The sequence below is a fragment of the Gracilinanus agilis genome, chromosome 4 (genome assembly GCF_016433145.1).
Source record: "Gracilinanus agilis isolate LMUSP501 chromosome 4, AgileGrace, whole genome shotgun sequence".
Lineage (NCBI taxonomy): Eukaryota > Metazoa > Chordata > Mammalia > Didelphimorphia > Didelphidae > Gracilinanus > Gracilinanus agilis.
Genome location: NC_058133.1, coordinates 227,100,148 through 227,123,693, shown reverse-complemented (window position 1 = coordinate 227,123,693; position 23,546 = coordinate 227,100,148). Strand labels below are relative to the sequence as shown.

The window sequence follows — 23,546 nt, the reverse complement described above, 5'->3', positions numbered from 1 at the left end:
TACATATGATTGTCCCACAGTGTTTCAGCTACTGTGTATAATGTTCTCCTGGTTCTGCTCATTTCACTCTGCATCAGTTCATGCATGACACTTCAGGATCTTTAGCAAGAAAACCCGATGTGTAGTCTTGAAGAGTCAGATATGACTGAACAGCAACAAATACTGATTAAATGAAAAAATAAATAATTCTGTCTGCAGTGGTGTGGGAGAGTAGTGATTTGAATGGGTAGGTTTGCTTTTAAATAATAATCAAAGGTTTATCCCCTGCAAAAAGTGATAATTCTTTTTGGAAGCAGGAGGTATTCATTTACCTAGTATTTCAGTACATTCTCAGGAGTGGGTAGATGATTTTCAAAAGGAGACTTTTTACACATTTTTAGCAAAATATGTGTAGGGTGAAGGAAGATAAGGCTTTCCTTTGTCTTCCACATCCAACCAAGAGTTTTTCTCACCCCTTTTTCACTTCGTTCTCTGAGAAAGATCACATGGGAACTGGTGGGTGATAATTTCCAGAAATGGCAATAACAAAAGTGAAAGGCATAAAAAAACAACTCCAAACTTATTTTAAAATAAAAAAGGTTGAGCAAAAGTAGATTGTTAAGGGGGCAGCTGGGTAGCTCAGTGGACAGGAGGTCTTAGGTTCAAATCTGACCTCAGATACTTCATAGCTTCTTGACCCTGGGCAAGTCATTTAACCCTCATTGCCTAGCCCTTACTGCTCTTCTGCCTTGGAGTCATTACAAAGTATTGATTCTAAGATGGAAGGTAAAGGTTTAAGAAAAAAAAAGTAGTTAAATCCTGTCTCATCCAAAGTCTTTAGTTCTCAGACATTCACAGTCTGCTATCTACATCTTAGAAAATCGGCATTTCCCTGAGAGTTTATTAATTTTACTTTTTTTATTATGGACTTAATTCTTAGTGAGCACATTCTAATATCCTAAAAAAAGAAGTTTGTATGTGTGAAATAGTGAATCTCTATTATATATAATTTATTTTTAAAAGTTTTAACAAGATAGGAACAAAATTGCCGTGTGTGTGTGTGTGTGTGTGTGTGTGTGTGTGTGTGTGTGTGTGTGTTNGTGCGTGCGTGTGTGTGTGTGTGTGTGTGTGTGTGTGTGTGTGTGTGTGTGTGTGTGTTTATTAGAGTATATTGAATATATTTGTAAGCTGGATTCTCCTCCTCCAGGCCACCAGAGAACTAGTCTTCTTTTAAAAATTATTATCCTGCAAACACTTCCATATTGGTCATTGTTCTTACAAAGAGCACACTCATACAAAACCAAATAAAACCATAAATACAATGATGTATTTATGTATGGACAGTATGCTTTGATCCACATCTGACTCCAACAGTTCTTTCACTGAAGGTGGATAGCATTCATAAATATTTTCAGAATTTTCCCAGTTGATTGCGTTGCTGAGAGTAGCCAAGTTTGCCCAGTTGATTATCATACAGTTTTGCTGTTACTGTGTATGATGTTCTCCTTTATTCTGCTTATTTTCACTTTCCATCAGTTCCTGCAGATCTTTCCAGCTTTTTCTGGAATCATCCTGCTTATCATTTCTTATAGCAACATAGTAGTCCATCCACCAACATGTACCATAATTTGTTCAGTCATTCCCCAACTGAGGGACATCTCTTCAATTTCTAATTCTTTGCCACCACAAAAAGCACATCTATAAATATTTTTGCCACATTCCCTCCAACATTTCTCATTTTCCTTTACTGTTATATGGGCAACCTCAGAGTTGTTTTAATTTGCATTTTTCTAATCGAGGAATTTAGAACAGTTTTTCATATGATTCATATCCTTTGACTGTTTATCAATAGGGAAATGACTTGGATTCTTATAAATTTGATTTACTTCCTTATATATTTGAGAAATGAGACCTTTATCAGAGAAATTTATTATTACATTTTTTCCCCAATTGGTTGTTACCTTTCTAATCTTGGTTGCATTGGTTTTGTTTGTACAAACTCTTTTTAATTTAATATAATCAAAATGATTCCTTTTATATCTTTTAATGTTCTCTACCTCTTGTTTGGTCATAAATTTTTCCTTTCTCCATAGCTCTAACAGGTAAACTATTCTGTGTTCCCCTAATTTATTTATAATATCACTCTTAATGTTTAAATCACATACCCATTTTGACCTTATCATGGTATAAATCTAATTTTTCCCATGCTCTTTTCCAACTTTCCCAGCGTTTTGTCAAAATGGTGAGTTTTTGTCCCAAAAGCTAGGATTTTTTTTTTTTTATCAGACACTAGCTTGCTGAGATAATTTACCCCTAATCTATTCCATTGATCCAACCTTCTATTTCTTAGCCAGTACCAGGTTGTTTTGATGATTACTACTTTATAGTACAGTTTGAGATCTGGTATTGGTAGGCCTCCTTCCTTCACATTTTTTCATTAGTTCCCTTGATATTCTTGATCTTTTGTTCTTCTAGATGAATTTTGTTATTTTTTTCTAGTTCTGTAAAATAGTTTTTTTGGTAGACTGAATAAATAAATTAACTTAGGTAGGATTATCATTTTTATGATATTAGCTTGTCCTACCCATGAGCAATTAATGTTTTCCCAATTGTTTAAATCTAGTTTTATTTGTGTGAAAAGTGTTTTGTAATTGTGTTCATATAATTTCTGCATTTGTCTTGGCAAATAGATTCCCAAGTATTGTACATTTATTACAGTACTGTTCTAGTTTTGCTCACATCATTTTGTATCACTTCATAGAAGTCTTTCCAGGCCCAGGCCTATAAGAACCAGTGTGGTCTGTGAATAGATAAAAAAGCTTTGAGTGCTTTGTTAGTGTTTGAGATACAGGCCAGCAGTGATAGATAGTGTCTCAGTGGACAACAACAACAACTAACAAACAGCAACAACAACTTGTAGTTATAGAGTAAGGTTTACCAAGCACTTTATACTTATTATTTTATTTTAAATATATCAAATATTATAATATCAGTTATATAAAACATAAATATGTGTTCTATAAGATTCAGGCAATAGCAATGTAAAATATAAAATAAGCAATATAAAATATTGTAAATATTTATGTTTATAGCACAAACAAATACAACCAATGGCAATATAAAATAAACAATAAATAATATAAAATATAAATATTTGTGCTGATAGTGCAAACATATAGACATAACCAGTAGCAATATAAAATAATAAATAATATAAAATATTATAAATATTTCATTCGCAATACCCGTGGAAGGTAGGTGCTCTTATTATCCACATTTTATAGATGTGGAAACAGGCTGATAGCAGTTAAGTGACTTGCCCAGGTTCACACAACTAGTTAACTGTCCGAGGGCATATTTGAACTGGAGTCAGGAAGAAAGTTGTCATTCAAACATTTTGTTCTGTAACTCTTAGTGACCTTGGGGCCCATTAACCATCCCCTGGGTTTTCCTGGCAGAGAAATTGGAATGGTTTGCTGCTTCCTTCTCCAATGAATTAAGGGAATCAGAGGTTAAGTGACTTGCCCAGGATCACATAGCTAGTAAGTGTCTGAGACTGGATTTGAATTCAGGTCTTCCTGATTCCAGGCCCCACACTCTATCTGCTGAACCAGCTAGCTGCCTCCTGAGGAGTTCAGAAATGACCTCAGACACTGACTTAGCTTGTGTAACAAGCTACCAGTTTTTGTCTCCCTCAGTTTTCCCACCTGTAAAATGAGGGAAATGATAGAATTTACTCCTAAAATTGTTGTGAGGATAAAATAAAAAATACTGTAAAACACTTTGCCAATCTTAAAGTAGTAGTAGGGAATGGTCTAAAAGTGACTAAAAACCCCTTTGTACACCTCTGTTTGGGCATATTCACTTCCATGGCTTATTCTGAACAAAAGGCGTTATTTGTCCTGTTGGTTATGAAAAAAAATACTACCAGTGTTGAAAATGAAAACTTCAGCAAAACTCACAATCTTCATGAGGCTGAGCTTATTGTAAAACTTTAGGAAAAAAGCAAGCGGTTTAAAATGGCCTGCTGCAGTTTTTTATGCAATCTTCTTTCTGTTCTACTCAGTATAGGTAAATGTCATTTTATTTAGTGTTTAAGTTTAGAATGAAAATAAGTAGTTGATAAAAAAAATTTTTTTAATCCCATAACCCTGCACAGGAAGAAAGGATAAAGTGGGGAAGTTTGTGACCTGGGTTTCTTGGCTAGGGGGAGGGTATTGTGGCATTATAGCCTGGCTAACCTGGTATAGAGTGGCAACCTTCCTGGTGATCTCCCCATCTTCTGCAGAGAAATGGTTCTGTTTATTATTTTATTTTCTCAAAATTAATTTCTTCCTTGTCTCAACAAGAATCCCAGCCTCTGCAAACACACATCCTAACATTCAACTGGATACCTGGACTTTTTCAAATGAATCCTCTGACCTTAAGGACTTTTGCCTTCTCCCTTGTCCTTTCCTCACCAAACTTAGTTTTAAGCTGAATAAAGATTTTTTAAAATTAAATTTTAATTTTTTCAGTCAACGAAAATCTGCCTTTTCTCCATTGCCCTTCTTCCTTTCCATCGAGAAAGAAAGAAAAACAAAAAATAAAGTATAGTCAAGCAAAACAAATTCCTTCATTGACCTTGTTCAAAAAAAAATATATCTCAATCTGTACTCTGAGTCTCTTTCAGGAAGTAGGCAGCATGTTTCATCATGACTCCTTTGGAGTCATGCTAGGTCATTGTAGTGATCAGAGTTCTTAATTCTTTCAAAGTTGTTTGTCTTTATATTATTGTTATTATATGAATTATTCTCTGGTTCTGCTCACTTCACTCTATATCAGTTCATATAGGTCTTCCCAGGTTTCTATGAAACCATTCTCTTCATCATTTCTTTTTTAAATATTTTATTTTCCCCAATTACATGAAAAACATTTTTAAAAATTTTTGAGCTTTCAGTTTCTTCCTCTCTTCCTCCCCAATTGAGAAGGCAGGCAAAAAAATTTTTTTTGGCCCTTGCCTTTACTAAGTATTGATTCCAAGGCAGAAGAGTGGTAAGGGCTAGGCAATGGAGTTAAGTGACTTGCCCAGGGTCACTCAGCCAGAACGTGTCTGAAGTTAGATTTGAACTTAGGACCTCCTGTTTCTAGGTCTTGTTATACTGAAAGGCAAGTAATTTAATATAGATTACATATATGCATATATGCAATTATGGAAACATTTTAATATTAGTTATGTTGTGAAAAAAAATTCTATTAGAATCTAAGGACTGACTCCTATTTTAATCAAAACACTTTCTAATTTTCCCTACAGTTTTGTTGAATAAAGTGAGTTGTTCCCCTGACAACTGGTTTCTTTAGGTCGTTTAAGTACTAGGCTACTCTGCTTATTTGCATCTGTATATATTGCATGCCAAATTTGTCCCACTGATTAACCTCTCTTTCTTATCTGGTACAAAATTGTTTTTGTCATCATTGCTTTCTGGCATCATTTGAGTTCTGGTACTACTAGGTCTCCTTGAGATTATTGACCTTTCGTTCCTTCCATTGTGTAGTGGAAATTTATTAGCTGAGATGCTAAAATAAAACAAAGTCTTCAAGCCAGAAAGAAATAGGTTTATTGAGAGAGGGCCGGACTCCGGTTAGGAAGTGAAGACCTTGAGCCTTAGTGGCCCTCTTATATAGTTCAGACTTATGCAAAAGATACAGTAATTTTCAGATATATTTATACTTAATTCTCACTGAAGGGATGAATAAAAAGAAGTAAAATTACAGGATAGAGGAGAAGTGCAAAAAGTTATGGGTGTGGAGAAGTTGAAAAAATTAATATAATACACATATATAATGTGTGCTGTGTAGTCCTTTTAGGCAAAAATTTTACAGGAAAAACCTTGATTATTTTGCAGAAATAATTGAATGCTTACTCAATAAAATTACAAGATGACTGAATTGCAAAGATACCTAAGTAAAGAATATATATCTACTAATGTTGTAATCATGGTGGGGAGGTAGGGGATTTCACATTCATAGTTGAATTTTATGATGACTTTTTCTAGCTCTTTATAGTTGCATAGGTAAATATTTTATATGCAGTAAATGTTACCTGACTTTGAACTTGAGCTACCCTAGTACCTTCTGTAACTGAAAGGTATGTTGCTCATTTTCATCCCTTGTCAAGAGACATCCAAGGTCAATACTTTTCTGATAGCAAAGAGTTACCAATAGTTTTCTGGTGGCTCATAATTTCCAACAGTATTCCTGGGACATCTGGGAGGATCATGGGTAGTTTGGTCTGTGTTTCCTTACCCCTTGAAAAGCACCAAGCAAGCAGATTTAGTCATTCATTCAATTAATGTCTTTTTTTTTAATTAAAAATTTTTTCCATGGTTACATGATTCATGTTGTCTCCCTCCCAAAGTTGACAAGCAGTTCCATGGGGTTATACATCATCTGATAAACATTTATTAAGCTCCTACTCTATGCCAGGTACTGTGTGCACTATTATTTCTTTTTCTTTCTTTCTTTTTTTTTTTTTAAACCCTTAACTTCTGTGTATTGGCTTCTAGGTGGTAGAGTGGTAAGGGTGGGCAATGGGGGTCAAGTGACTTGCCCAGGGTCACACAGCTGGGAAGTGTCTGAGGCCGGATTTGAACCTAGGATCTCCCGTCTCTAGGCCTGACTCTCAATCCATTGAGCTATCCAGCTGCCCCTGCACTATTATTTCTTGGCAGCAAACTCTCTCCAAAGAAGAAAACATTGGTGTTAGGTTGGTATCCATGTTTGTTTTGTGGCATGCTTTGGGGAAGATTGCTGAAACTGTGTCTGTTCTAGAACTGATCCTCCAAATACACACACAAGGCTTACGAGATTAAAATGGATTGGCGATGTTCCTGGAGTCAGCAGGCATTTATGGATTTGTATGCCTCCTTGGGTGGGTGGCCAGGGGCTTGGTGGGGGCACTCCTGTAGAGGCATATGTGTGTGCAGGTAACGTGACAGGAGCCCTTCCTTGACAGCTTCTTCCCTTGAGCCCCAGAACAGAATTCATGGAAAGCTCTTACTCTCTTGTGGAATCCCCACTTTTGTGTTCTCCTTTGTGGCTTCCTACCTGGTTGCCCAGACCTGGCTCTTGCCCCTTGTCAGTCTGGAAATCATTGGCTGTGTCTGTGGGAGTAAAAAGAGCAAAGGACATCTGGAGAGCCTGGGGCAGGTCTAAGAGCTCAAAGGGGATAGTTGGGGGCCAGGGGCTCAGGACTGGCTGCTGGGGCACATGATGTAGGTGGAACGCAGGAAAGCACCTGGGAACAAGCGAGGGAGGGGGGAGCCTTGTCCTCCCTTCCCAGTCCCAGCATGGGAGGCCCTGTGATCTCCACCTCTTTGCTTACCTCCTACGGGGCCTCCATCTCTCCTCCCTGCATTGCCACTGACTCCTCATCTCTGCCTTCTGGCTTCTTGGGATCTCAGTTAGAAAGAAGCCTCTTCCAGTCCCCCTTACTGTTGGGGGACCTCCACGGTTGCTATTCCTTCTCTCCGAGATGACCTCCGGTCTACCCTGTTTATGTCTTGTTTGCACCATGTTTCCTCCTTTTGGACTGTGAACTCCTGAAGGACAAGAATTGTTTTTTGGTCCCTGGGTGCAGTACCTGGTTCATAGAAGGTACTTAATAAATGCTTGCCAATTTGATTTTTTTAGGTCCATCTACAAACACAGCAGAAGTTAAAGATGAGGATGACGGGCATGGCCATAAGGGTGGTGCAGACAGATGGCTTCTTGGCCCTATACAACGGCCTCAGTGCCTCCCTCTGCCGACAGGTAGGTGGTGGTAATAACAATAACAATCAACACTGATAATAGTAGCTAGTATTTATAGAAGTTTTTAACATTTGTAAAGCATTTTATAGATGGTATTTCATTTGATTCAACAATCCTGTGAAGAATTTTTATTATCCCCACTTTACAGACAGGGAAAAATTGACCCTTGAGAGTGGTTGAGTGACTCGTCAAGGTCACACAGTGTCTGAGGCAGGGTTGGAACTCAAATTTTCTTGACTCCAAGTCAAGTGCTCTATCCATTGTGCAACCTGGCCACTGACATGGGATGAGGCAACTTTGGCTGTGGGATTTTTCTTTTTTCTTTTTTTAAACCCTTACCTTCTATCTTGGAGTTAATACTGTGTATTGGCTCCAAGGCAGAAGAGTGGTAAGGGCTAGAATGGGAATTAAGTAACTTGTCCAGGGTCACACAGCTAGGAAGTGTTGCTGTGGGATTTTTCTGATCTGAAGGATCAGCGAGTGCCCTATCTCTCTCATTATAGCGAGGCCAGCCTTAGTTCCTTCTGGAAATCATAGACACCTCAGCTTGGAAGGGACCTCATGATCCTCTAGACCAGTGATGGGCAAACTATGGCCTGTGGGCCAGATGCAGCCCCCTGAAATATTTTATCCAGCCATGTTATTCCTAATAAGTAGGATACAATACAATGAAACTTTGAAAGATTTGCCTTAGAAACAGACTGACAGATGAGTATTTCCTTTCCTTTGGCCCCCTCTTTAAAAAGTTTGCCCATCACTGGTCTAGACCCTAGAAATCCCTTCGACAGCATCCTGAAGTAAGAGCCAACCTAGCCTCTCCCTGTGAAAGGCCATTTCCTATTTGGACATGGATAATTCCTAACCTTGCAAAATTAGAAGGAACTTTGGAGATCATTCTTTCCAACTCTGCACCTGACAAAGAATCTCCTGTATCCCTCCTGCTCCCCAAAGTGGTCCTGTCAACTCTGCACTGCTGTGGTAATTAAGCAGTAAGATGGTGCACTGGATACCAGGCTTGGGGTCAGGAAGACTCATTTTTCCGAGTTTAAATCCAGCCACAGACACTGTGTGACCCTAGGTAAGTCACCTCATCCTTGTTTGCCTCAATTTCCTCATCTTTCCAATGACCTGGAGAAGGAAATAGCCAATCGCTCTATTATCTTTGCCAAGAAGACCCCAAATGGGGTCATAAAGAATCAAAGGACTGAACAACAAAGTAATTGAGGGACTCCGTTGTCTCCTGAGGTTTTGGAAAGCTCTCATGGTTTGGAATTTTTTCCCAATTTCTCACATCAAGCCAACAAACATTGCTTGTGGGCTTAGTTGCTGTGCCCTGGGCACACAATGAAAAGTCCAACAATCAAACAAAAGCAGTGCTTTCCCTCGAGCAGGACAGCGTGCAAACAACTATGGGAAAGACCAACACATATGAAGCTGGCAGAGCCTGGCCTCCTTCATCCGAGTGCTCTGCTTTTCGACTTCGAGTTAAACATCTCTTTTTTTTTTTCCATCTGGTGTAGTTTTGGGGCCCTTCACTCTCCTATGAATGGATTCTAGCTTGTCAGAGCCCTTCCTAAAATGTAGCAAACAATTGAATCTAGTATTCTAGCTAGGGGCCAGTCAAGGGAAGAGGCAAGTGGACTCTGCTCTGGCCATTTCTGGGCACAGTTCCTGTGAATGGAGCCATAACCTTTGCGATTAATCATACTATTGACACTTTGAGCTTGTTTACTAAACCCCTAAGGTCTTTTTCACATGGATTTGTGTCTGATAATGTGATGTAGTAGAAAGATGACTAGATTTAGAGTCAGAAGACCCAGGTTCCAATCCCAGCTGTGTCTCTGAATACCTGCCTGATCCTGTGTGAGAGATTGTGATGGGGCAGGGGTTAGAGAGCTGTCTTCAAGGTCATCCCATCTCTGATAGGTACTGGCTATGATGCCTGGGCAATTCATTTAATCTTTAAGGTCAGCTCAGAAATAAAAGATGCTGAGCTGGTACTCATCTGCATTGATAAAAAAGAGTTTTCCCCATGATAAAGAAATCTGGGGACTGGTCCTCTTTTCTCTTCCCTCTCACCTCGCCCCTGCCCTCCAAAAAAAAGTTTGGTAAGTTTCTTTTAAATTAAATTAAAATTAATTTAATTTTTTGGGCAAGTTTCTTAATGCCTCTGGGAAAGGGAACTGCTTCTTATAAAAAGTGAGGGCATTAGAGTGGACTGAAGACTAACTGACTTTTTTTTTTAAAACCCTTACCTTCCATCTTAGAATCAATTCTGTGTATTGGTTTCAAGGCAAAAGAATGGTAAGGGCTAAGTAGTGAGGTTAAGTGACTTGCCCAGGGTTCCACAGCTAGGAAGTGTCTGAGGCTAGCTTTGCTCTCAGGACCTCTTGTCCCTAGGTCTGGCTTTCAGTCCACTGAACCACCAAGCTGTCCCCAAAGACTGACTTTTAATTCAGAAAACTGTATTCAGCACCTGTCTCCGGCACATTAGCTGTGTGACCAGGAACAAGGAAGTCACTTAATTTATGTAAGCTCCTAGGCCAGGAATGGTAAACCTATGGCACATGTGCCAGAAGGGCATGCCTACAGTTGCCTACCAGAATTCTGTACTAGAAAGCCAGAGGGACAAGAGCAGAGCTGTTCCCCATCCCCCTCTCCATGTACCTGAGGACATTCCTCACTTCCCCCACCCCTCTGCCCAGCAGCCAATGGGAGCACTTCCTCCCTCCCTGTGGGGAGTAGGGTGTGTCACTCCATCTCTGGGGGAAGATAGAGCTGCAGAACACTTTTTCCATTCAGGGAGTTCCTTATGCTGATAAAATTGTGCATTTAGGGGGAAAATGAGGGTCTTTGCAGGTTCCTTGAAATCTTTTGAGATCCTGATTCTGTCAGTTAACATATGACCTGCCCCTTTCAACTTTGTGTCAGCTGTAGATATAGTATTAGCTCAAATTCATCTCATTCCTCCAGTCACTGAGAAAAATGTTGAACAGCTTAAAGCCAAGGGCTGATTCCTGAAACACCTGTAATGACCAGACTTTAAGTTCAGCCAGTGGCAAGTTATACCTTATAGTACTTGCTATTAGATAGTTATCATTCTGTTTTATTTAGAAACATTAGGCATAGGGACTGGACCTTTTGATATAGGGAATTCTTGGATAAGGAAACTCCTTTTAAAAAATTAGGTTTTCTCTCAAATTCATGTAAGCAAAAATTTTTAACAATTGTTCTTTTTTTTTTTCTTAAACCCTTCTTAAACCTTCCATCTTGGAATCAATATTGTGTATTGGTTCCAAGGCAGAAGAGTAGTCAGGGCCAAGTATTGGGGGCTAAATGACTTTCCCAGGATCCCACAGATGGAAAGTGTCAGGCCAGATTTGAACCTAACACCTTCTGTCTCTAGGCCTGGCTCTCAATCCACTGAGCCACCCAGCTGTCCCTTTAACATTTATTCTTTAAAATTCTGAGTTTCTTTCCCTCCTCTTCTTCTTTTCTAAGAAGGTAAGCAACTTAATATAGACTCTACATGGGCAGTCGTGCAAGACATTTCCGTATTAGCCATGTTTCAAAAGGAAACTGGAATAAAAAAAACCAAGAATGACAAAGAAATTTTTTAAATTATACTTCAATCTGCATTCAGACTATCAGTTCTTTCTCTGGAGGGGGATAGCATTTTTCATCATGAGTCCTTTGGAATTGACTTGGATCACTGTATTTTTGAGAATAGCTAGTTTTTCACAGTTGTTTATTGTACAATATTGCTGCTGTTGTATACCATGCTTTCCTGGTTCTGTTCTTTTCATTTTGTATCAGTACACCCAAGGCAAAGGAATTTCTTTTACCAATGCAAGTCAGCATTTATTAAGTATAGACTATGCCAACTCTTTATTCCTTCTTAGCTTCACTGAGCTACCCTATTTAAGCTGAAGGTCATTTTCTCTAATGAAAAAGATGTACATTTTAAGTCTAATAGACTGTCAATGACCAAGAATGCATGGGGCCAGCTAAGTGGCAGTGGATAGAGCACCAGACCTGGAATTGGGAAGATTCCAGTTCAGATCTGGCTTTAGATACTTGCTAGCTGTGTGATCCTGGGCAAGTCATTTAACCCCATTTGCCTATCCCTTGCTCTTCTGTGGTAGAGTTGTTACTAAGATGGAAGTAAGGGTTAAAAAGAAAACCACTTTGAACTACTCCCAAGTTATGTACCTATCACTTCCTTCATGGCCTGAAAATTTTTATTTATGAATATTTAAAAAACTTTATCTTTTTGTTTTTATTTCATTTCTCTTTACTCTTTTTTTTAAGGTCAACATTTAATGAATATTCAGTCATTTTTATTCATTAAGCAAACTAAAGAAACTTATCTAAACATTTAAAAATTTTAAATTTTACTTTAAATATGCAAACTTTGAAATGGGCTCCTTTTATTTAAACCCTTACCACGTAGGAATAACCTTTCTAAACCTCTTTTCTTGGCTAAAAAATAATAAAAATAACATCTTTCCAACTGGACCCTGCTCTTCTCGTTCCATACTTTGTCATACAATGCTAGAGTTAGAGTTTAAGTTCTAACAACCAGAAGCACATACTTTTTTTTTAAACCCTTACCTTCCATCTTAGGATCAATACTATGTATTGGTTCCAAGGCAGATGAGTAGAAAGGGCTAGGCAATGGAGGCTAAATGACTTGCCCAGGGTCCCTTAGCTAGGTACTATTCTGAGGCCAAATTTGAACCCAGGGACCCCCATCTCTAAGGCATGGCTCTCAATCCAGTGAGCCACCCAGCTGCCCCCAGCACATACTTCTAAAATATAAAATGTAAAGTGTTTTTGCTTTCCTTACTGCACCAGCCAGGGCTTCCGGGGTCACATAGTGGAGTTTGAACTTGGAAAGCAAATGGCTAGGGGACTCAAATGACCTAAGAAGTCTAGTTGATTTTTATCCCCAACCCAAACTGGATTATACAATAACAACAAAATTTAAAAACCAACCACTTTGAAAGACTTGAGAACTCTGATTAACTGACCAACCACAGTTCCAAAGGACTCATGATAAAGCATGTCAGCCACTTCCAGAGAGAGTGAGCCGAGCTGGGGGACTCAAGAGTGCAGACGAAAGCATCTTTTCTCTACCCGCCTCCCCTTTCCCTTTTTTTTTTTTTTTGGATATGGCTAATGTGGGAATTGGTTTCAGAAGGCTATACCTCTTTGTAATGGGCTTTGTATTTCTTGCCTTCTCAGTGGGTGGAGGAAGGAATGGGAGGAAATAAAAGAACCCCCTTAATCAATTGAAGGCCCCTAGTGAGACTCAGCGAGGATGTCCTGGGGGTGTGAATGAGGAGGGCTGCTCAGGTGAGCCCCACCAGAACAGGGCAGAGGGAACTTGTGGAGGCAAGAAGGAGCAAGATCTCCGAGGGGTGCTTTGGGCTGCTCGGGGATAGTGGAAGCACCTGCATCTTCCCGGATGGAGGGCTGGACTTGAGCTTCTCTGGATCAGGAGAGGGAGGGATCTCCATGGAGTGGGAGGCGAGTGGACTTTTCCATCTTTTCGAGGGCTGCTTGGCTGCATGTCCAGCAGCAGCTGGTGTGCTTTGCAGCACGTGTGGGCAGACCTCTCCAAAATAGGATGTTCTCATCCCCAGATGACCTACTCCCTGACCCGGTTTGCCATCTATGACACGATACGAGACTGGCAGGCAAAGGGGAAGCACGAGCCCCTCCCCTTCTATAAGAAGGTGTTGTTGGGATCTCTTGGAGGTAAGAGGGTTACAGAGGGACATGGAGGGGAGGGGGAATTTCGGAGAAGAATTAGAAGTGCAGTTTAGTGAGAGACATGGAGATGAGAGAGATGGATCATGGTTGTGAGAGTTTATGATGTTCTTTTTTCCTTTTTCAGGTTTTGCTGGTGGTCTTGTGGGGACTCCTGCAGATATGGTGAATGTCAGGTCAGTCACAACTGGTCTCTTGTGGGTCTGTGGGAGACAAGGCAGTATCAGGGTAAAGAAAAACAGACAAAAAAAAACTGCCACTAGACTGGTACCTGTTTGTCTGTTCTAATCTGAAAAATAGAAACATGGGTATTAGATTCCTTTTTCCCAGAATGAGAGCTAAGTAGATCAGATAGCAAGAAAGTCCTAAGCTGTAAAGCCATCTTTTTAATTTAAAATTTTTCATTTTTATTTCATTTTCATTTTATATATATTTTCACTTTATAATAATCATATAAAACCCAGAACCCCATATAAACAAGTTAAAAACCATATGTTTGTAAAACAATCTTAAAGAGAAGTTGATAAATGATTTTTTGTTTTTATTCAAAGATATTTTATTTTCCCAATCATGTAAATACAATTTTCAACATGCATAAGATCTAAATTGTCTCCTTCCTTTCCTCCTTCCCCTGCTCCTCAGAGATGGTAAGCAATTTGATCTGGACTTCACCTGAATTATCATGCAAAACATGCTTCCATATTGGAATAGGTTTTGAGCAATAATACATGTATAATAACCCAGTGGAATTGCTTGCCAGCTCCAGGAAGGGGGAGGGAAGAGGGAAGGGAGAGAACACGAATCATGTAGCCCTGGGAAAATCTTCTAAATAAATAAATCATTTTTTTAAAAATCCATGTTTTGGGGGCAGCTGGGTAGCTCAGTGGAATGAGAGTCAGGCCTAGAGACAGGAGGTCCTAGGTTCAAACCCGGCCTCAGCCACTTCCCAGCTGTGTGACCCTGGGCAAGTCACTTGACCCCCATTGCCCACCCTTACCAATCTTCCACCTATGAGACAATACACCGAAGTACAAGGGTTTAAAAAAAAAAATCCATGTTTGTCATGGTTGTAAGAGAACATATAAAACTAAAATAAAACCACAAATAAACTAATGTGAAAGAGAGTATGTTTTGATCTGCATTCCATTTCCAACAGGTTTTTGTCTGGAGGTGGACTGCATTCTTTGCCATTGATCCTTTCACTGATAAGAGATGTTATCTGAAAATTCTTAACTTCTTGTTACCTGGGATGGAGCTCAGGGCCTTGCTCTTGGAAACAGGGAAATTCTCATTTCATCCCTATCTGTTTCTCTCTCTCTCTGATCTTGCCTGTCTTGATTGCTGTCTATGGTTTTGGGTTGCAGGATGCAGAATGACATGAAATTACCTCTGAACCAAAGGCGAAAGTGAGTAGTAGTGGGGGGAGTGAGGAGGGTATGGGTTTCATAGCCTCTCCCTCTGTCTAATGAGAAGGAATTTAGGAGGTGACTATGTTTGGATTGAGGAGATACTTAGCTGCCTCTGTACTATGGGCAAAGAACATCTGAGGCATTCTACTTCAAGAAAATAAGAAATGTATTTGATTTGATTGATGTGTTCAGATAAGTCAAGGATTGTCGTGGGAAATGATAGGTTCTTTGTTTAGTTTAGTCTAAGCAAGGCAGCACTGGGACTGAAAGTTACAGAGAAATAGATTTCATCTTTGTTTTTAAAAAACAGCAACAAACTCTGTAACATGTAGAGCTGTCCCAAAGGGGAACAAATTACCTTGATGGGAAGTGAGCCCCTCCTGAGCTCCTCGTCCTATCCCTGGAGGTTGGGTGCCCTTTGTGGGGAATGGCATGGAGGAGATTGTCCTCTGGAGTTCTTCCCATTCTTAGTAATCGAGGATTCGAGGTGTTGGGCTTCGGCTGTTTTTGTGGTTCAGTCCTGTCCGACTCTTTGTGATCCCATTTGGGGTTTTCTTGGCAAAGGTCCTGGGATGGTTTGCCATTTCCTTCTCCAACTCATTTTCCAGATGAGGAAACTGAGGCAAACAGGGCAAAGTGCCTTGCCCAGGGTCACACAGCTAGTAGTAAGTGTCTGAAGCCAGATTTGAACTCATGGGAAGAGGAGATTACTAACTACAGACCTGGCACTCTGTCTACTGCACCACTTGGTTGCTTGGCTTGGGGAAAGGAGGATAGATTGGAACAGAAGGAAGGAGAGTGAAGGTTGAACATGGGAGTCACGAAGACTCTTAGCTGAGCTGGGGTAGGAGGTCCAGAAGCCAGGGAATGCGGGGCAGGCATTGTAAAGGTTGTGGCGAGGAGAGAACAGCAGATGTCCGGAAGGAATGCTGTTGGGGGTGGGGTGGGGATGTTTGGGAATTCTTTTTAAGTGGAAGCTTAACTTGGGCTTTTATTGTATCCCACAGCTACTCCCATGCTTTAGATGGCCTGATTCGTGTTGCCCGGGAAGGTAAGATCAGTTACAGGAAGGGTGATATGGTTCCAAGCCGCTTGTTGGCAGCTAACAGTCTTCGTCCCTCTGCCAGAGCTGAGGGGAACTGGCAGATTTATTGTCTTAGTATGAATTCCATAGAATAACTTCTAGCTTGGCTTTCAAGTTCTGCCACAGTGGGGCTCCAGTCTGCCTTTTCCACAAGATTCATAGGAACATGGATCTAAAGAGTCCATCTTACTCAACTTTCATTTCTTTTTGTTTGTTTGTTTTTTATAAACGCAACCTGAGACTGTTTCGGTGTGTTAAATGATTTGTCCAAGGTCTCCTAAGTTATAAATGTCAGGTACTTTGACTCCAGAGCCATTATTTCATAGGGTTTTCCAGCTTCCTGTGCTAACCAAACAGGAATCTTGGCAGTTCCCCCTATTCTTGTCCTGTATTCCCTTGTACTTAAAAATTCACACTGGCCTTCTGTCATGCCTAGAATACTCTTTTCCCACATCAATACCTGCTGAAATTCTCCCTTCCCTTTCCCTCCCTTCCCCTTCCATTCCCCTTCCATCTCTTCCCCTCTCTTCTCCTACCATCCCCTCCCCTCCCTTCCCCTTTCCCTCTCACCTCTCCTTCCCGTCTCCTTTCTTCCTTCCTCCATCTTCTCTCTCCCTCCTTCCTTCTCTTTTTCTTACCCTTCCTTTCCTATCTTCCCTCCCTTTCTTCCTTCCCTCTTTCCCTTCCTTCTTTCCATGGAATCTTCTCCAGATGAAGTCAGTCTCCCCAAAATTAATTCTTAAACCTCCTTGTCTAGATCAATCCTTTATTTCTATCATGCTATATCTTTAATCATGCTTACTTGTGTCCATATTGTATCATTCCCCATCTCCATTGGATTAATAATAATAATGAATAATAAATAGCTAGCATTCATATTTTGCTTTAACATTTGCAAAGCATGTTACAGATGTTATCTCATTTAACCCTTACCACAACTCTTGAGATCAGTGCTATTATTATCACCATTTTATTGATGAGGAAACTGAGTCAGAGAACAGTTAGGTGACTTTTGCCCAGGGTCACACAGCTACTAAATATCTGAGACCAGATTTGAACTTGGGTCTTCCTAACTCTGAGTCCAGTACTCTATCTATTGTGCTCCTTAGCTGCCTCTTCATTATAAGATTGTGAGGTCCTGGAAGGACACTCTCCTTTTCATTCATATTCAGTTTACCTAGCAAAATAACTTCTGTGCATGGTAGGCAGACAAACTGATGATGGGGAAATGTACACCAGGACGCTTCCAGTACAGTGGGCCAAAAGGAAGCTCTAAGAATTTAGGCTGAATGAATGGATTCAGTTCCCATAAGGGGTAGCAGAGTCAGTGGTCAGGCTGCTAGAAAGAGAGAGATGGCCAGGGAACAGTTCTTAAGTGGGAATTGAAACTTTGCCCCCAGAAAGGAGAACTAAAGGGAAACCATTAACATGACCTTTTCCGTTCTATTGAAGAAGGCTTATTTGTTTATTTGTTTATTTATTGGTAAAAATATTTTTATTTTACCAATTACATGTAATGACGATTTTCCACATTGAGTTTTCCAAAGTTATATGACCCAAATTGTCTCTCTCTCTCTCTCCCTTTCCTTTTCCTTCCCAGAGCTGGCAAGCAATTTGATCTGGGTTATACATGTATTATTAAGGAAAACACATTTCCATATTGTTCATTTTTGTAAGAGAATAATCATATAAAATCATATAAAAAAAAATAAAAGCCCAAATAAACTAGTGGAAAATCGTGTAATTTTATCTGCATTCCTACTCCAACAGTTTTTTTTCTCTGGAAGTAGATAGCATTTTTTGCCCTAAGTCCCTCACATTTTTTTTGAACCCTTACTTTCTGTCTTAAAATCAATACTATGTATTGGTTACAAAGCAGAAGAGCGGTAAGGGCTAGGCAGTGGGGGTTAAGTGACTTGCCCAGGATCACACAGCTAGGAAGTGTCTGGTTTCGATTTGAACCCAGGACCTCCCATCTCTCTGGGCCTGGCTTTCAATCCCCTGAGCCACCTAGCTGCCCTCCTAAGTCCCTCACATTTGTTCTGAATCATGTCTTGTTGAGAGTAGCTAAGTTTCTCACAGTTGATCATTCCACAGTATTGCTGTTACTGTGTACGATGTTCTCCTGGTTCTGTTGCAGAAGGCTTAAAGAAATTGTTTTCTGGAGCTTCAATGGCATCCACTCGAGGGGCTCTCGTCACTGTGGGGCAGGTAGGTGACCTCTCAGCTGCACACCTCCTATGTGGAGCCACTAGCAGACAGTATACAGCAGAATGAACTGGGGGATGCTAGCTTTTTTACTCTTCTTTGGCTAGGGAAACAGGGTGTAAAATGCAGCTGCAGCAAGCGGCCCTCAGCCCCAAGGTCCCTGACATGGGGGCAAGGCTTGTTTTCAACAAGGTTGTTTTCCTTCTGCAAACTCTTGTGTTCCGCCTCTGCTTTTATTTGTATGGTCCCAATTCAAGGAGGCAGCTAGGTGGCTCAGTGAGTTGAGAGTCAGACCTGGGTTCAAATCTAGCCTCAGATACTCTCTGGCTATATGACCCTGGGTAAGTCACTTAACCCCCATTGCCTAACCCTTATCACTCTTCTGCCTTGGGAACAATATGCAGTATTGATTCTAAGATGGAAGGTGAGGGCTAAAACCAAATAAACAAGTAAAAAATTGTATGCTTTCCTCTGCATTCTGACTCCAAAGGTTCTTTCATAAACATTCTTTGTCCCAAGTCCCTCAGAATTGTCCCGGATCATTGTATTGTCAATAGTAGCTAAATCTTTCACAGTGGATTATGCCACAATATGGCTGTTACTGTATACCATGTTCCTTTTATTGCTAAAGCTTGGCAACTTGTCAGTCCTTAAGATTATTTGCCTCTTTGGAGCTGTATGACTCTGGATAAGACACTTAACCCCATTTACCTAGCTCTCTAGTAAGTCTTTAGGAAAAAAAAAAACAACAAACGATTTGCCTGGAGATCCTGAGAGGTTAAATGACTTACTCATGGACACAAAGCTAATACGTGTCAAGAAAAAAACTGGAGTCCAGGTTTTCCTGGCTCTGAGGGCCAGCTTTCTAGCTATTATATCTAGTTTCCTCTCTATTATTATTAAATCTTCCATCTTAATTTTAAGACAGAAGATTGGCAAGGGCTAGCCAGTAGGGGTTAAATGACTTGTCCAGGACCGCACAGCTAAAGAGTGTCTAAGGCCATGCTCTCCCTGTGTGTTAGCTATTTATGGCTTTCCGTATTCCTTCCTCTCCCACACTATAGGCTCCTAAGGTCTTCCTTATCCTTGTATCCCCCACAGTGCTTGTCATGTAAACTTAATAAATGTTCATTGAATGCATTCATTTATTTTTTTGAATGGCATTTAAATGGAACCCTGGATGTATGATGCCTGAAGAATGGGCAGCGGATTGGAGAGGGGGTGCATGCCTTTCTCTTTCCAGCCCTGGGGGGACCCGCCAACAGTCTTCCTCCCTTTCTCCTTGCAGCTATCTTGCTATGACCAAGCTAAGCAGCTGGTCCTCAGCACAGGATTCTTCCCAGACAACATCATTACCTACTTCCTGTCCAGTTTCATTGCTGTAAGTTTCCCAGAACCTTCGCACTTGCATGCGAGCCTGACGTCCTTGGGCCTCTGCCCTGTAGTGGCGTGAGCCCTCCATTCTGTCCCTTGGCTGAGACACTGCGGTGGGAGGAGGAAGGTGGGGAGAGTGGATGGCACTGCTCCAGGGAGGATCCCTTCCTTATTGCTGGAGCAGCCTGGAGGAGGAGGCTCTCTTGTAGCTCCTAACCTCGTTTCTCCACAGGGCGGGTGTGCCACCGTTCTGTGCCATCCTCTGGATGTGCTGAAGACACGTCTGATGAACTCCAAGGGGGAATATGAGGTAAACATGTTGGCGTCTCTTATTTCCACCACGGCAGAGAGCCAGTCCTGCTTTGCCCGACTCTCCTCGAGCCCCTCCTTCAAGACCATTTAATCCGAGCCCCCCATCTCCTTCGATAGTCCCAAAGAAAAGGCAGCGTCCCACCCAAGACCTCCTGGTCAAGTCAATGCTGGAGCTAGGATGGAAACCTGTTTCTGACTCCAGATTAGCCGCCCTTGTAATGGCCCATTTGGAGAACTGGGGTGCAATGTAGCCATTGTCTGTCTGGAGGCACTGATGCCTTTCTCTGTTTCAGGGTCTTCTCCACTGTGCCAAGGAGACCGCAAAACTTGGACCACTGGCCTTTTACAAGGTACTGGTGCCTGTCGGGCAGGGTGGGGGCCAGATTTGGGTATTGGGGCCCCTGTGGGGTCCAGCATCCTTCTCTCCTTTCTGCCCCTCTCTCCTCCACAACACACTTCTCCCTCTGATTTGTCTTGTCTCCTCTCACTTTAGGGCATTTTCCCTGCTGGCATCCGCCTGGTCCCCCACACCGTCCTCACCTTCATCTTTTTGGAAGAACTCCGGAAATACTTTGGAGTCAGAGTGAATGTTTGAGCTGGGCTTGTTGCATGGGGAGCCGTGCAGATGCTGTGAGCTCCCCAGGCTAGCCAGGATTCTTCCAAAGAGACCCAGGAGGCAGCACCTAAGTGTCTTCTTAGGGGCCAGTACTTTCTGCATTCCTGCTTTGTTTTCCCCTTCTTTGGTTCATGAGCATGGTTGTCCCAAGGGCGCCCTGTCTTCACCATCTTCTCTCCACCACCGTCTCCACAATCTTAGGGATCAAAACGGTCTTTTGTCCTGTCCTGACAGAAACCCCTTGATTCTACTGGTCCCTTGGAGCTTGTCTTTGTAGCTTCATTTGCCTTAACTATCCCTCTGACCCCTCCTCTGGGCCCTCCGAATGTTCTCGGGATGTCAACTTCTGCCTCTTAGAAGGGGAGGACCCAAAAGGTTTCATAGTCGAGCTGAAAAAACCTTGAAACATGGCTTCTTCCCCCCCACTGCCTATCCCTCCCTCCCTTATCCCCCTCTGGACTTCCCTTTGCTTTTATACAAGTGGGAAAAATATATGTTTACAGGAATTCTCTTTTTCTCCACCCCTGCCTATCTTCCTGGGGGATGTGAAGTGCATTCTGGTGGTAGTGGCGGCCCTCCGTGCCAAGGAGGGGGTGGAGATGTTTCCTCTCCCTGAGCAGTTGCAGATCTTTTTAGAGGAAAGTCAACTACTGTAGTTAATCCTGAGTTTGGGTGGTGATTTTCCATACCATTTCAAAGTCAAAGAGAGACCATGGGGTATGTGCATATCATAATGGAATATTGAGCATCCAGATTTGCCTTGGTACCCCAGGTCATCCATACATTTACGTTTCTTTTTTCCTTATTCTCGTTTTGGGTTATATTAACTGGAAAAAATGAGCATTGTGAACTTCATTCTTTTCCTCTTTTTTTTGAGTGCGAAAGAGGGAAATTGATATCCAACAGGTAGGGTTCTCCATGAAGAGAAAAAGCGTCTTTACTCCTTATCTCATCCTGCCTGTGCTACTTCTCCCTGCCTTATTGTTTCTACCATTAAATCCATCGTGTCTTCCATGTTCCTGTCCCTTTGCCATCCATTCACCCCAAGGCAGCTTCCCATCCCTTCCTTCCAAGTCGGACCTCCAGTAGCCCCCATCACCAATTCCTGCTCGGCGATTGCTTTAAAAATCAAATTATAGCCAAAACTCCGGCACCAAATAGCTGTTGCTGTCTTCAGGGATTTCCCCTTAATGCCTTCTGCTTCCTCTTCTCAACCAAGCTTCCCATCTGTTTGCTTTTTTGGCACCATATTTCACAACTGTGGCGTCAGACAAAACTCAGTATGCCTGAGGGTGGAAGGAAACAGATGTATATTTTGACTTTTTATTTTCAAGTAAAGTACTATTGAGATATAGATGGTTATTAATGTTGCTAAGGGCAGCTAGGTGGCACAGTGGATAGAGCCCTGGGCCTGGAATCAAGAAGACCCAATTTTCCAAGTTCAAATCTGGTCTCAGACATTTGCTAGCTGGGTGACCCTGGGAAGATCACTTCACCCTTTTTGCCTCAGTTTCCTCATCTGGAAAATGAACAGGAGAAGGAAATGGCAAACCATCAGGACCTTTGCCAAGAAAACTCCAAATGGTGTCATGAAGAGTCAGACAGGGCTAAACATACAAAATTGGACCAGTTGCATCCCCGAAGATTTAATAGGATAAATGGCCCCAATTATCATGAGTTCCATTGCCCACCATTCACCTCCACTGCCTACACCCAGGGGAAATGGAGCCAAGCCCTTTTTTCTAGATCTTCCCTCTTCCTCTTCATGTGTTAGATGGTTTCTACATGGTGTATAGATCTACCTGTGCTAAGGGCTTAGCACCATGTCTTTAGTCCTGAATCCCTGGCTCATGTTTAAAGGAGGCCAAAGCTAAGGAGTTTTCTTAATGAGGCCCAAGAGAAAGACGGAAGGGTGCAGAGATCCATCTTTCTTCCCCTTCTCCAGTGTGGTATGAGAGGGCTATTCCAATTCACTCAGTGCCCAATATAATTTTATTTGAGTTGGGTAATGACTCGGATGATAGAACCAGGAGAAATATTTGTATCTAAGTTTAATTTTTCATTACCCAGTCTTCATATTGGGATGGTTGACTATCGAACTTGCTCTTTCTGGCCCTGGGTTTTTGTCCCCATTTCCTCCAAGAAGAAACTTTGGAAAAGGGTTTTGTCTAAGGGACTTTTGATTTATGGATGAGTACTGGACTTTAAACCCCCAAAACAAAACAAATGTTGAATTGATGAAATCGTAGAATTTTAGAGCAGGAATAATTTAGTTTAAATCGATACAGTATTTAATGATAATGAAACATTTCCCTCACAGCACCCTGGAGTAGGTAGTCTTGAGAGTAAATTGCAGCATCATTTTCCAGATGTGGAAACAAGTCCAGTTGAAGTGATTTGCCAGTATAATACAATATAATACAGTATAGTAATTAAGGATCAGGATTTGACCAAGACCCTTCTTCCCATTATACCATGATACCTCATAAAAGGGACCTTAGAGATCATCCAGTCCAATTTCTCATTCCTTTCTTGGTTGGCATTTCAGATTCCTTTTTTTTTTTTTTTTTTTCCAGTTGATCAGTTATGTTCCAGTTTCCACCAATATGAGCATTCAAATTTATGAACAAAAACAAAAAGATTTAATAACTACTGAACAAAGTAGGACAAAAAAAGTGATTGTATATGTAGTAATATTCAGTGTTATTACTGATTGTTAAATAAAACTGTTAATTTTAACAAGGTCATGTCAATATTGTCTGTTTATTGAACGTGAATTTTGTTGCTATTGTCATTTTTAATTATGCAGTTGTGATTTTTGTTCTCTTTGTCTTACTTTCTCCACTGCATGACTTTGTCTTCCCACATTATTGGAGAATTCTTGATATTTGTCATTGCTTAGAGGATCATATTCCATTATGTGTATCCAACATCATTTATTCAGCCATTCTTCAATTGTTGGGCATACGGTTTGTTTCTAGTTTTCTAGGAATATTTT

General features: G+C 41.0%; 1 protein-coding gene across 2 annotated transcripts in view; it reads left to right on the top strand.

Moving 5' to 3' along the window:
* The window catches only part of LOC123243811 (mitochondrial dicarboxylate carrier-like), a 28,271-nt gene extending 6,709 nt beyond the window's left edge, over positions 1 to 21,562 (top strand). Inside the window, exons 2-11 of one of the 2 annotated variants that reach the window (XM_044671917.1) lie at positions 7,651 to 7,770; positions 13,419 to 13,533; positions 13,673 to 13,721; positions 14,910 to 14,951; positions 15,962 to 16,005; positions 18,179 to 18,249; positions 19,535 to 19,627; positions 19,853 to 19,930; positions 20,226 to 20,282; positions 20,426 to 21,562. In XM_044671917.1, coding sequence (XP_044527852.1) covers positions 7,651 to 7,770; positions 13,419 to 13,533; positions 13,673 to 13,721; positions 14,910 to 14,951; positions 15,962 to 16,005; positions 18,179 to 18,249; positions 19,535 to 19,627; positions 19,853 to 19,930; positions 20,226 to 20,282; positions 20,426 to 20,527 — 771 coding nt within the window. In that variant the 3' untranslated portion in view covers positions 20,528 to 21,562. Of the gene's footprint in view, positions 1 to 7,650; positions 7,771 to 13,418; positions 13,534 to 13,672; positions 13,722 to 14,909; positions 14,952 to 15,961; positions 16,006 to 18,178; positions 18,250 to 19,534; positions 19,632 to 19,829; positions 19,931 to 20,225; positions 20,283 to 20,425 lie in introns of both variants that reach the window. The other variant, XM_044671916.1, reaches the window with a different exon arrangement.
* Positions 21,563 to 23,546: the final 1,984 nt, after the last annotated feature.